The sequence below is a fragment of the Otolemur garnettii genome, unplaced genomic scaffold (genome assembly GCF_000181295.1).
Source record: "Otolemur garnettii isolate 467f Iridium unplaced genomic scaffold, OtoGar3 scaffold00141, whole genome shotgun sequence".
NCBI classification, from domain to species: domain Eukaryota; kingdom Metazoa; phylum Chordata; class Mammalia; order Primates; family Galagidae; genus Otolemur; species Otolemur garnettii.
Window position 1 is genome coordinate 488611 of NW_003852536.1, and position 13138 is coordinate 501748.

Below are 13138 nucleotides of genomic sequence, written 5' to 3' on the forward strand. Positions count from 1 at the left end.
AAAAAAAAAAAAAAAAAAAAATATATATATATATATATAAAAATACAGATATATAGCACATCATTGTGGACAGTCAATTTTGTGAGTTTAGATAAACTGTGTGGTAAATAATTTGAAACTCAGGATACATCACGCAATGAAACACATTACTATTTCATTTGATCCTCAGGGACAACTCTTGGAAGTATTGTTGCCAACTCTTAAGTTCAGAAAACTGAAGGTCTAGCCCAAAAATCACAACACTAAGTGAAATAAGAAACTAAGTGTTTATTTTGACACTGAGCAACCTGGTATTATCTAACTAACTACTCTGCCACCCTAAAGAGAAGGAAAATATGGAGTAATGCTCTAATTTTCCCAGTAACTATAATAAAAACTCTTCACTCTGGAACTTGTTAATTCTCACAGAATCAAGATTTTGTCCAAACTATGGGAATTCTGCAAGTATTCAAATCTATTTGTACTACATAAATATGACACAATCCACTTTCATATTAGAAAGATGAAGCCTGAAACCAGGTCTGCTATTAAGAGCTATTTTCCATGGAGCAGAATAATGAGGCTGGATACAGCTTGTCCCTGCTACCACCAGAACCAAAGTTTTCACTCATCCTGTTTTAGGAGAAGAGTGGGTAAGCAACTGTGCTCCTAGAAATGCAGGACTGCATACTAACAAAATGTGCATGTGTCAACTAATGGGAACAAGATAATCAAAACAGATTATACAGCCCAATTAACTTCTTAAATAGCAGTAACACACAGTCTGAAAGGTCCTAGATAATAATTTGAACAAAAGAATAAGACAAGATATTTCATGGTTAAGGTCAGGTAATTATATAAATACAGGTACATAATATACTATGAAAATAAGTAAAGAGAACCTAATTAGAACCTTTTTTTTAGATTATTATGCTGAGATAATAAACTGAAAAAAATCTCCTATATCCTCTGTATAATCTACAAAATAAAAAGTTACCTGGGCAGCGCCCATAGCTAAGTGGGTATAGCACCAGTCACATACATTGAGGCCAGCGCGTTTGAATCCACCCCAGGCCAGCTAAAACAACACTGACATCTGCAACAACAAAAAAAATAAGATAAAATAAAATAAAAAAAAATAAAAATAGCCGAGTGTTGTGGCAGGCGCCTGTAGTCCCAGGTACTTGGGAGGCTGAGGCAAGAGAATTGCTTAAGCCCAGAAGTTTGAGGTTGCTGTGAGCTGTGATGCCACGACACTCTACTTACCAAAAGCAATACAGTGAATTCTGTCTCAAAAAAAAAAAAAAAAGTTATCTGCATCAATTATTTCCACTAGGGTATTCCACAGTTTGAAAAGCTTCTGCAGCTGGCCCTGCAGAGGCTGCCACTAGGGCTTGCACCCTCCTTTAAACCTCTTACCACTTTCTTAATGGCATTTGAGTATTTCTCTTGTCTCAATTATACTACTGGACTGCAAGCTTCTCAAAAGCAGCAACACTATTTTATTTATCTTTATATCCTCACTATACACATAGTGCCCTCTGTCTAGGTGGCTTTATGAAGTTTCAAATAAATAGAATGTATATGCGATTCTAATTTTAAGGAAATAGAAACATGAAGCTAGAGAAGGAAACAAGAATTTCAAATCCAGTTATAATCTATTCATGTCGAACTAGCATTTGACAGAAGTGTGAAGTAGTACAGGTTCTGGAAAAGATAACAGCCAGGATAACAGTCTGGAAAAGATAACAGCCTGTGGTTCCAGCTATATCTTTTCCAGTAATACAGGTTCTGGAAAAGATAACAGCCTGTGGTGCCAGCTACCTGGGAAGCAAAGGCAGGAAGATCACTTAAGTTCAGGAGATCAAGGCTACATTGAGCTAGGATTGCACCACTGCACCCCAGGCTGGGCAACAGAGAAAGACTGTAGCTTTAAAAAAAAAAGCACTGCTTCTTGCCACCTAAAAAAATAAGCGAATGCCTTAAAAAATTAAGAAGATGAACATTGCCTTAGAATCAAATAGTCCAGGTTAATGTTTTGTTATAAATGTTTTGTTCAACTCTTACTTGAAGATGTAAGAGCTACAAAGCTTTCAAAGCTACTCTAGTGAAAAAGCTGCTAAATTACTTGAACACAAGTATGGACAGAAACCTCAGATATACAACTTACTTGAAATCAAAATTTCAAAACAAGTAAAAATACCGTGTATCTTTCAAAAAGTATTTATTGAGTGCTTGTGAAAAATTCTCTGCTAAAGGCTGGAGATTTAACAAGACAAAAGTTGTCCTACCAAGAAACTTAACCAATAATGAAGTAATCACTTAACACAAGCCAACAAAAACTTATTTAATGCACCTGTTATCAGCCACTTGCAGGAGATCTGCAATGTAAGGGTCTTCTGGCTGGGGAACTGGATAGGAACTGACTTCAGAGGGAGGAACTGGTTCATCAATTTGCATACGCTGCCGCCTAAAAGCAATGCTTCTTTTCTTGCCACCTAAAAAAATGAGTGAATGTCTTAAAAATTAAGAAGATGAACATTGCCTTAGAGTCAAATAGTCCAGGTTAATGTTTTGTTATAAAGTATGTCTCTAGTTCATATTACATAGTGATAAAATATTTTCTCCCTTATATGTAAATACCCACCCGTGTCTTTAATCAAACAAAGCATTCTTGACAACCTCAACAAGACATGGTTCTAAAACAACTTTTATATGTCTGCATACTTGGCACATACAGCCATACCGCATTTTACTGTGCTACACATTGTTGCACTTCACAGATGCTGCATTTTTTTTTTTTTTTTTTACAAACTGAAGGCGTCTGGCATCTGCAGGAAGCAAGTCTATCCATGCCATTTCCCAAAAGCATGTGCTCATGTTTCAGTGTCGTATTTTGGTAATTCTCACGATTGTTCCGAATTTTTAATTATTATAATTTCTGTAATGGTGGTCTTTGATGCTATTATTGTAAATGTTTTGGAGAGCTATGAACCAGACCCGTATAAGACACTGAACTTAATCAAGACATGCTGTGCACATCCTGACTTCTCCACCGGCCGTTCCCCCGCCTCTTTCCCTTTCCTTCGGCCTCCCTATTCCCTGAAACACAACAATACTGAAATTAGGCCAATCACAACCCTAGAATGGCCTCTAAAGTGTCCAAGTGAAAAGAAGTTACACATCTCTCACTTTAAATCAAAAGCTAGAAATGATTAAGTTTAGTGAGAAAGGCGTGTCAAAAGGCAACACAGGCCAAAAGCCATGCCCTTCCCACAGAACAGTTAGCCAAGATGTGAATGCAAAGGAAAAGCTCTTGAAGGAAATTAAAAGTGCTACTTCAGTGAACACGCAAATGATCAGAAAGCAATGGAGAAAGTTTTAGGGGTGTGGACAGATCAAATCAGCCACAATATTCCCCTCACCAAAGCCTAATCCAGAGCAAGGACCTAACTCCCCTGGATTCTATAAAGCAGTGGTTCTCGACCTTCCTAATGCTGCAATGTATTTTCATTGTTAAAAAGGGGTTGCAACCCACAGGTTAAGAACCGCTACTATAAAGGCTGAGAGGTGAGAAAGCTGCAGAGGAATAGCTGGAAGCTAGCAGAGGTTGGAACAGGAGGTTTAAAGGAGAACTCAACCCCATAACATAAAAGGGTAAGGTAAAGCAGCAAGGACGGATGGAGAAACTGCAGCAAGTTATCCAGAAGATCCAGCTAGGATCACTGCTGAAGGTGGCTACAATAAACAACAGCCTTCTACTGGAAAAAGATACTGCCTAGGAGTTCATAGCTAGAGAAGGTAATGCCTGGCTTCCAAGGGCAGACTAACTTTCTTCTAAGTGGGAAACACAGCTGGTGACTTTAAGTTCAAGCCAGTTTTCACTTACCATTCTCAAAATTCTAAGACTCTTAAAAATTATGCTAAATCTACTCTGCCCGTGCTCTATAAATGAACAACAAAGCCTAGATGACACACATCTGTCACAGCATGGCTAACTGAATATTTTAGGCCCAGTATTAAAACCTACTGTGCAGAAAAAAAGATTCCTTTGAACATCTATTCATTGATCATGTACAAGGATTTGAATAATATTTCCATGCCCGCTAACACAACATCCACTCTGCAGGCCATGCATCAGGAGTAATTTCAGCTTTCAAGTCCTGTTATTTAAGAAATACATGTATTTCATAAGGCTACAGCTGCCAAAAACTGTGATTCCTCTGACGGATCTGGGCAAAGTAACTTGAAAACCTTTTGGACAAGATTCACCATTCTAGACATTAAGAACATTCCTGATTCACGGGAGGTGGTCAAAATATCAACATTAACAAGAGTTTGGAAGACTCTGTTTCTAAGCCTCATGGATGTCTTTGAGGGGTTCAAGATGTCAGAGGGGGAAGTCACTGCCCACATGGTGGAAAATGCAAGAGAACCAGAATTAGAAGATCAATGATATAATTAAATTGAAGCAGTATCATGATAAAATGTGAATGGTTGAGAAGTTGCTTCTTATGGATGAGCAAAGAGTAGTTTCTTGAGACAGAATCTACTTCTGGTGAAAATTCTGTGGGCACTGCTGACATGACCACTAGCCACGTATAGAAACTTAGTTGATAAAGCAGAGGGAGGGTTGGAGAGAATTGAGTCCAATTTTGAAATAAGTTTTCCTGTGGGTAAAATGCTATCAAATATTATCACATGCTACAAAGAAACCTTTCATGGAAGGAAGAGCCAATTCATACAGTAAACTTCGTTGTTGTCTTACTTTAAGAAATTGCCACAGCTACTTCAACTTTCAGCAACTACCACCTGGTCAGTCAGCAACCATCCCCATCGAGTCAAAAATCCTCCACCAGCCAAAACATTACTGAAGACTTACTGAAGATGATCATTACCAATTGTTAGCAATAAAGCCTTTTTGGGGGGAGGGTGGACAGGGTCTCAGTCCGTCACCCAGGCTACAGTACAGTGGCATCATCACAGCTTACTACAACCTCCAACTTGTGGGCTCAAGAGATCCCCCTACTTCAGTCTCCCGAAGTGCTAGGATTATAAGCGTGAGCGACCATACCAGGACCAACGAAGCACTTCTTAATTAATGTCTATACATTTTTTTTAGACATAATTATAGTTAACAGCCTACAGTATAGGGTAGACAAAACTTTTACATGTACTGGAGAAGAAAATAATGTGTACGGCTCACTTTATTACAGGATTCACTTCAATGCAATGGTGTGCAATGGAACCCGCAATACCTCCAAGACTCATCTATCTGCTGAGATTCAAACTGTTCCTCCACTACATGAGGATGAGACTTTGGCAAGAAGAAAAGCTCAGCGTGCCTTGTGGTATTTGGTATTATGAGCTCAAGAAATCATTACTAGAAGAGAGCTGTCAAGCCAGGAGCTTACGGCAGCAAGAAAATATACACACTAAAAATACACACAGAGGAGAAAGGGGAACACTTGTACACCTTTGGGGGAAAGGTAAAGTAGTACACCCACTGTGCAAAACTGGATGGAGGCTTCTCAGAAAGGTAAAAGTAGAACTTACCGTATGATCCAGCAATCTCATATATCCAAAGGAAAGGAAATTGGGGTATTTTAAAGATAGCTGCACTCCCTTATTTATTGCAGCACTATTCTCAATAGCCAAGAAATAGAATCAACAATAAATGTATAAAGAAAATGTGGTACATATGAACAAAGGGATATTACTCAACCATAAGAAGGAATGAAATGCTTTTTGCAGCAACATGGATGAAACTGGAGGTCATCTGAAATCAGCCAGGAAGAGAAAAATAAATGTCACATGCTCTCACTCATATGAGGGGGCTAAAAAAGGGGACCTCGCAGAGGTAGAGAGTTGACTGGTGGTTACTAGGGGCTGGGAAGGGAAGTGTAAGGATGAAGAGAAGTCAGTTAAGGGGCATAAAAACACAGAAGGAATAAATTCTACCATTTGACAGCACAGTAGGAAAATTACACTTAACAACAATTCATTGTATACTTTAAAACAGCTATAAGAGAAGACCTGTAATGTACCCAACACAAGGATACATGTTTGAGGTTAATGGATATCCCAATTACCCTGATTTGATCATTGAACACTGTACGCTTGTATCAAAATATCCCATGTACATCCAAAATATGTACAACTATTGTATATCAATTACAAAAGATAATTATTAAGATAGTATGTCAAAAGATCAGATGACTGAAATTTTAAGCAACAAAATTAGAATACAAGGGAATGTCATCTGTAAAACAAAGCCATGCTATAAAGTGAATTAATAGGGAATATTTTCTTAATTATTTTTAATTAAGTACCAGGAGTAAATTTTCGTATAGGTAGATATACTATATTATCTTGGTCTACAACACATCAATAAGCTGAGTGCAGTGGCTCATGCCTGTAATCCTAGCATTCTGGGAGGCTGAGGCGGATGGACTGCCTGAGCTCAGGAATTTAAGACCAGCCTCCACAAGAGCAAGGCCCCCTTTCCAATAAAAAAAAAAATAGAGAAACTAGCCAAGTGTTATGGTGAGCACCTGTAGTCCCAGCTACTTGGGAGATGGTGGCAAGAGGATCACTTGAACCTAAGAGTTTGAGGTTACTGGGAGCTATGAAGCCACAGCACTCTACCCAGAGTGAAACTGTGTCTCAAAAGACAAAACAAACAGCCCCCTCCCAACATTGATAATTTACTTTTTTAAGCATCATGCCAAGATCAGAAGTACACTTGAAAAATGAAAAATCCCCATGAAGAACAAATATAATTCACAATTTTCCTCCTGTCTCCAGTTTTAAGGATGAAGAAATTGAGCCAGAGGCAGTTCCATGGCAGTTTATACTCTACATCTAAACAGAGCTAACCACTGCCTTTACCGCATGCCCTTCCTCCTCGCTTGATTCCTCTGTTTCTTTCAAAAACTCGCTTCTTCTTCTAGTTCCCTACATACAGTTTCCCTAGTCTGGCTTTAGTTCTCTTCTGTTCCCAGGTTACGGAAGCTTACTAGATAATTCCTACCACATCCCTAACACTCTAGTCACTCTCAAATTTGAATCTCCACCTGGGTACACACTTCTGAGATAGTGAGACAGACATATACATTCCACTGCTTACTAAAGGTTTCAGCATGAACGTTCTGTGGGGATAATATACTCAACTCGCTCAAAAGGAGACTTCACTCCACTTTCCACGTTTCCTATCTTGAGAAATAGTACCATGAACTACTAATTCACTTGAAACTGAAATCTGGGAATGCTTCTACTTCTCAAATCTATCACATTCGGTTGCTAAATTCTATTATTTAACATCTTGTATCTCTCCTGAATCTGTCCTAGGATTTGCTCAGGAAACCTGACTATTTTCTTTTTTACCTTAATCTTCTACTTACTTTCTGAGATCCTCCCACTTTCACCACCTTTTCTGCCCTTGGCTCCCAGCCCTTGCAGCCATCTCATTTCTTGTGCCATCTCAAGCCCCACAGATTCCTTCCCAACCCTGGCCTCACAGTTCTCATCTCTCCACTGCCAAAAGTCTCTTCTCCACTCAGCTACAGGCACACAATCACATGACTGTGGTCTGGACTCTGTCATCATCACAACTGTACCAACTAGATCCTCAATACTGAAACTCCCTTTTGACTGCAAACTTCACTCTAACCAAATTACTTCCAGTCCTCACTGTGCTCTTTAATTCCTGTCTCTATCCAGGCTCAAAATCCAAGGGCCTCCATAATCTTGATCCCACTGGGATTAGAGATTCTTCCACCACCTGTTGACCGACCACCAACTTTGGATAGGGCCCATCACTTCCTTATTTTTTGCTCTAGAACTACTGAGTATAGTACTAAAAATAGCAAGATAAACTAAGAAAGTATATGATTTCCAAATGCTTTGAGTTATCTACTACTTTTATGATTGAAGTCATAATAATAATAACTAACAGAAAAAAGAATTAAAAATAGTGATTAGGGAAATAAAACTTTGGGCACTGAAATTAGGCCACTTGTATCTAAAAAGCTATTACTATCTAAGTTTCTAAACACATGTATAAAATATTATCTGAGTCTTCAGAAATAAATCAAAAAGTTACCCAATATAGCTATCTATTTCCATCCACCTATCTTTCTATCTATCTATCTATCTATCTACACCTCTATCTTAGAGACATGGTCTCACTGTTGCCCAAGGTGGAGTGCAATGGCCGGATCATAGCTCATTGTACCCTCAAATTCCTGTGCTCGATACATCTTAGTCCCTCAGCCTCCTAAGTAGGTAAGATATAGGCACACACCACCACACCCAGCTAAATCTTTTCAAATTCACATGTCTGGGAATGAAAATCCAAAGTCCTATTTCAATAAACAGTTTTAGTAACTTTAAAAGGTTAAATGTGTGTAATTTGTTTTCAAAAGGAATGGATTTACCAGGAGTTTGGACTACAGCTTGTAAATTCTTTTCTTGAAGTTGTTGAATTTTTTCATTCTTAGCTTTGCTCTCTTTCTCCAAAAGTTTGAGTTTATGAACATACTGGGTATTTAGAAATTTGAGATCAGATGTTTCACGTGTATTCTTCTTCAGTGTAGTTTTCAACTCTTAAAATGAAAGAGATTCGAAGGTTATTTTATCTTATTTTATTATTTTTGAGAAGAGTCTCACTCTGTAGCACTGGGTAGAGCGCTATGGCATCAACACAGCTCACAGCACCCTCAAACTCTCGGGCTCGAGAGTCTCTCTTGCCTCAGCCTTCCCAGTAGCTGGGACTACAAATGCTTGGCTAATAGTTTTTCTATTTTTAATAGGGATGGTGCCTCACTCTTGTTCAGGCTGGTCTCAAACTCATGAGCCCAAGCAATCCACCCACCTCGGCCTCCCAGGGTACTAGGTCTGAGCTACCACACCCACCTTCATTTTATCTTTTTAAAGACAAAGTCTTACTCTGTTACCCAGGCTGGAATGCAGTAACATGATCATAGCTCACTGCAACCTTAAACTTCTGGGCCCTAACAATCCTGCCTCAGTCTCCCAAGTAGCTGGGTCTACGGGCATATATCACCATGCCTGGTTAATTTTTCTACTTCTTGTAGAGATGGAGTCTCGCTATGTGCCAGGTTGATTTACTGATCTTTAAAATAGTCTTACAGGCGAGGCACAGTAGCTCATGTCTATAAACTCAGCATTTTAGGAGGCTGAGGTAGGGAAATTGCTGAAAGCTGGGAATTGAAGACTCAACAGAGCAATATAGCCAGACTCTGTGTTTACCAAAAACACTATTCTTAATTTTTTTATTTTAAAATCAGGAAATCCATGTTTTTAAAGTTAAGACAATATAAAAAGTCGTATCAATTTGAAAGCTTCGGGGCAGCACCTGTGGCTCAAAGGAGTAGGGCACCGGCCCCATATGCCAGAGGTGGCGGGTTCAAACCTAGCCCTGGCCCAAAACTGCAAAAATAAATAAATGAATAAAATGCTTTAAAAAAAACAATTTGAAAGTTTCCACCTAGGCTCAGCGCCAGTAGCACAGTGGTTACAGTGCCAGCCACATACACCAAGGCTAGCGGGTCTGAACCTGACCCAGGCAAGTTAAACAATGACAAGTACAACAAAAAACACCCTAACACCCAGGTGTTGTGGCAGGCGCCTGTAGTTCCAGCTACTTGGGAGGCTGAGGCAAGAGAATTGCTTAAGCCCAAGAGTTTGAGGTTGCTGTGAGCTATAATGCCACAGCACTCTGCCAAGGGCAACACAGGGAGACTTTGTCTAAAACAAAAAAACAAAACAAAAAAAAAAGATCCCATTCTACCTCCCTGCTCAAACATCAACTATTAAACAATCAGAGTGATATATAGCTTTCACCTTACTTTATACTTTTCAGTAAGAGAAAAAACAAAAGTTGTTTTAAGAACATTTCTTCAGTTATAGTATTTCATACTCTCTGTAGCAACTTTAATTCTGAAAATCTCTTCCACATATTTATTTTCCTCCCCAGGAACTCTTTAACACACTCTACACTCACAGTATTTCAGGAGCTATTAGGAGAAGAACTACTGTATTTTCTAGTCCACGGTTTTAAAATTAGACCTTAGCCTTTCCTACATACAAAACAAAAATGGTAAAAGATCTTACATGCTAAAAATTATCAAATTTTCATTTACCTTTAATGTGTTGGTCGGAGTGTTCTCTCAGTTTCATTAACTCCAGGTATAATTCATTATTTTCCTTACTCAACCTTGTATTTTCAAGTTTATAGGGTTCCAAAACAAAATCAAAATTGGCACTGTCTTTTTCAGCTTTCACAGTAGATAATTTTGACTGCCGAAGGCTTTCTGTTGTATGAACTAGGTCACTAAAATTAAAGGACAGAAAATGTAAATACAAGGAAACATTACATTAACTTTCTAGTAACTAAAAACATATTCCTAAAATACAGACATGAGGTGCAGAATGACGTTTCAGTCAAGGACAAATCACACAGAAGATGGTGGTGGCATCAGATTGCAATGAAGCTAAAAATTCCTATTCATTAGTCATAGCTGATAGAAGGTTGTAGCACGACACTGTTACCTTTCCTGTGTTTACATATATTTAAGTACAAAAACACTTACCAGTGTGTTACAACAGCCTACAGTATTCCATATAGTAACAGGCTATAAAGGTTTATAGTCTATAAGCAATAAGCTATACCATGCTGTCTAGGTGTCTAGAAGGCGATGCCATCTAGGTTATAGAAGTACATTCTAGATGCTTGCACAAAGATGAAATTGCCTTCAGACACATTTTCAGAATGCATACTCATCGTTAAGTGACACATGACTATGTTAATGTGAAATGAGATCAAAATTTATAAAGAAAGGAACACTAGAATTGTTCCAAGGTATTAGGACGTCCTAAAAAACTTCTCAAAACAAGATTATGAAATATATACATGTTAGAATCATCTTTGGATCTCCCCTCTTGTTCATGTCCCATGTCCAATTAATCCTACAGAATCTGTGAGATTTGATCATTAAGCAAATATCTGAGTATCTGCTACATGCTAAGCCTTAGAAGCACAATCAATAAGATCTAGTCCCTCACCTCTGAGACCACAGACCTGTTTACTCAGTAAATATTATTGAACAGGGAACACAAAAAAGTCCTCACCATCACGGAGCTTTTTGACAGTTTGTCATAAAATTATGATAACATGTGATAAAGTCAACAAATACTTTAGTGCCCACTATATGTTCAACCTGTCCGTACAGCAGGGATAAAGTCAGAGTTTCTGGTCTCATGGAGTTTGCATTCTAAAAGAATCATAAACAAGTTTCAACAATGACATGTAGTTAAGGTAACTAGTAACAAACGTAAAAGAGTCCTGGAGGACATGTAAACTGAGAAGTTAACCAGGCCCAACGGTAAGGGAAGAGGGAGAAAAGAAAGGAACCCTACAGGCAGATGGAACAGCACACAGGGACCAAAGATGAGGATGCACACATGTGTATTTCAGACACTTCAAGTGGTTTAACACGTGGGAGATGAAGCTGCAGGAGAAGCAGGAACTAGATCACGAGGGGCTCAGCTGGCCATCTTTATCCATTCTTTCCATCATCGTCGCTTGTATCTCTGCTACAAGTAATTCCTAAACAACCTCCCTGATCCAGTCTCAAAGCGCTCCAAAGTAGCTCTTGTGAAAAAAAGTCACCAAGAACTTTTCAGTCAAGGTAACAGATAGCTGCTAAAGTAATGATCAACAACATATTAGAGAACCATTATTAACATAAAATGATGTCTTCAGTTGATGATGGACAGCAGACACAACGAGGGCTTGGTAAGACTATGTGTATAAAGGAGCTGAAAAATTCTCATTGCATAGGGCAGTGCCTATGGCTCAAGGAGTAGGGCACTGGCCCCATAGTAGGGCAGGTTCAAACCCAGCCCCAGCCAAAAACTGCAAAAAAAAAAAAAAAAAATTCTAATTGCATAATGATGTCTTGATGATCCCGACCCTGTGTAAGCCTCGACTTATGTGTGTGTTTGTATCTTAGATTTCACAGAAAAGATTAAAAAGTAAAAAATTTTAAAAATAGAAAAAAGCTTGTAGAATAAGGATATAAAGAAAAAATAGAAAATAGCTTATAGAATGATATAGAGAAAAAACGTGCAGCCATGTTTATGCTATTATACAACAGTCAAACTGTTAAAATTAAAAAGTTTATAAAGTAAAAAGTTACAATAAACTAAAAGTTACAGTAAACCTTGATTGAGGACAAGGGAGTGGGATCTAAGGAAGATTAGGTGAGATGCAGATGATTTTAAGGACTTTTCAAAAATATACTGTTTTCTCTACTGAAGTGCAATCAGAAACCATGTAAGCGGATTGAGGATTATATAGGTTGACAATTGTATTTTTGTCTTTACCTGAAAAGTTTTTCTACTAACGGTAAACTCTCCACTGTCAGAGTGTGGCGGTAACCCAGCTGATCCAATCTTTTTCTAATATGAGCATACTTTCTTTCTATAGCTGTAGTCATCCTGTCTTCCAAAATCAGTTTTATTCACTTCTAGAAATTAAAGTCCTAAAAGAAAAGAATGAAATACAATTATATTATTGTTGTTTCACAGTAAGAAAAAAAGTTTTTTCATATGAAAAAAATTAGCTTTTGTTTCTCTTTAGGTGGGCAGTCTTCTGGAAGATTCAGATTTAAATCCAATCCTTGTAATATTCCTGTTCCTACATTAAAATAAGTATCTCTTCATAAAACTAAATGTAAAAGTTAAAAAAATAAAGCTTCTAGAAGAAAACAGAAGATTCTCCCAAGCCTGAGGAAGGCAGAGAATTCATTGGGAGCCTTCTCTTAAAAGTCCTAAACATAGCTCTCTCCCGCCTCCTTCTGCCTGCCTTCTCCCTCTCTCCCGTCTTCCCCCTCACTCTATTCTCTCTCTCTTCCCTCCCCTCTCTCTCCTTATCTCTCTCCTCCTCGCTGCTGCTCTGCAGCCTCCCTCCCCCCACCAATAAAGACCTTTCGTACAAGCAAAAAAAAGAAAAAAAGTACTAAACATAAAAGAAATATTTGGTAAATTAGACTTCTTCAAAATGTAAAATGTCTATTTATCGAAATACATATTCCATTAAGAATAGGAAAAGAGGCTCGGCGCCTATAGCTCA

At 38.3% G+C, this 13138-nt stretch overlaps 1 protein-coding gene across 1 annotated transcript in view; it reads right to left on the bottom strand.

Annotated features, from left to right (window-relative positions):
- CEP135 (centrosomal protein 135) overlaps positions 1–13138 on the bottom strand; it is a 66813-nt gene that overhangs the window by 50439 nt on the left and 3236 nt on the right. Inside the window, exons 2-5 of the mRNA XM_003798800.2 lie at positions 12391–12548; positions 10146–10336; positions 8418–8585; positions 2336–2477 (exon numbers count right to left, since the gene is read on the bottom strand). Of these exons, the coding sequence (XP_003798848.1) occupies positions 2336–2477; positions 8418–8585; positions 10146–10336; positions 12391–12503 (614 nt within the window). The 5' untranslated portion in view covers positions 12504–12548. The remainder of the gene's footprint in view (positions 1–2335; positions 2478–8417; positions 8586–10145; positions 10337–12390; positions 12549–13138) is intronic.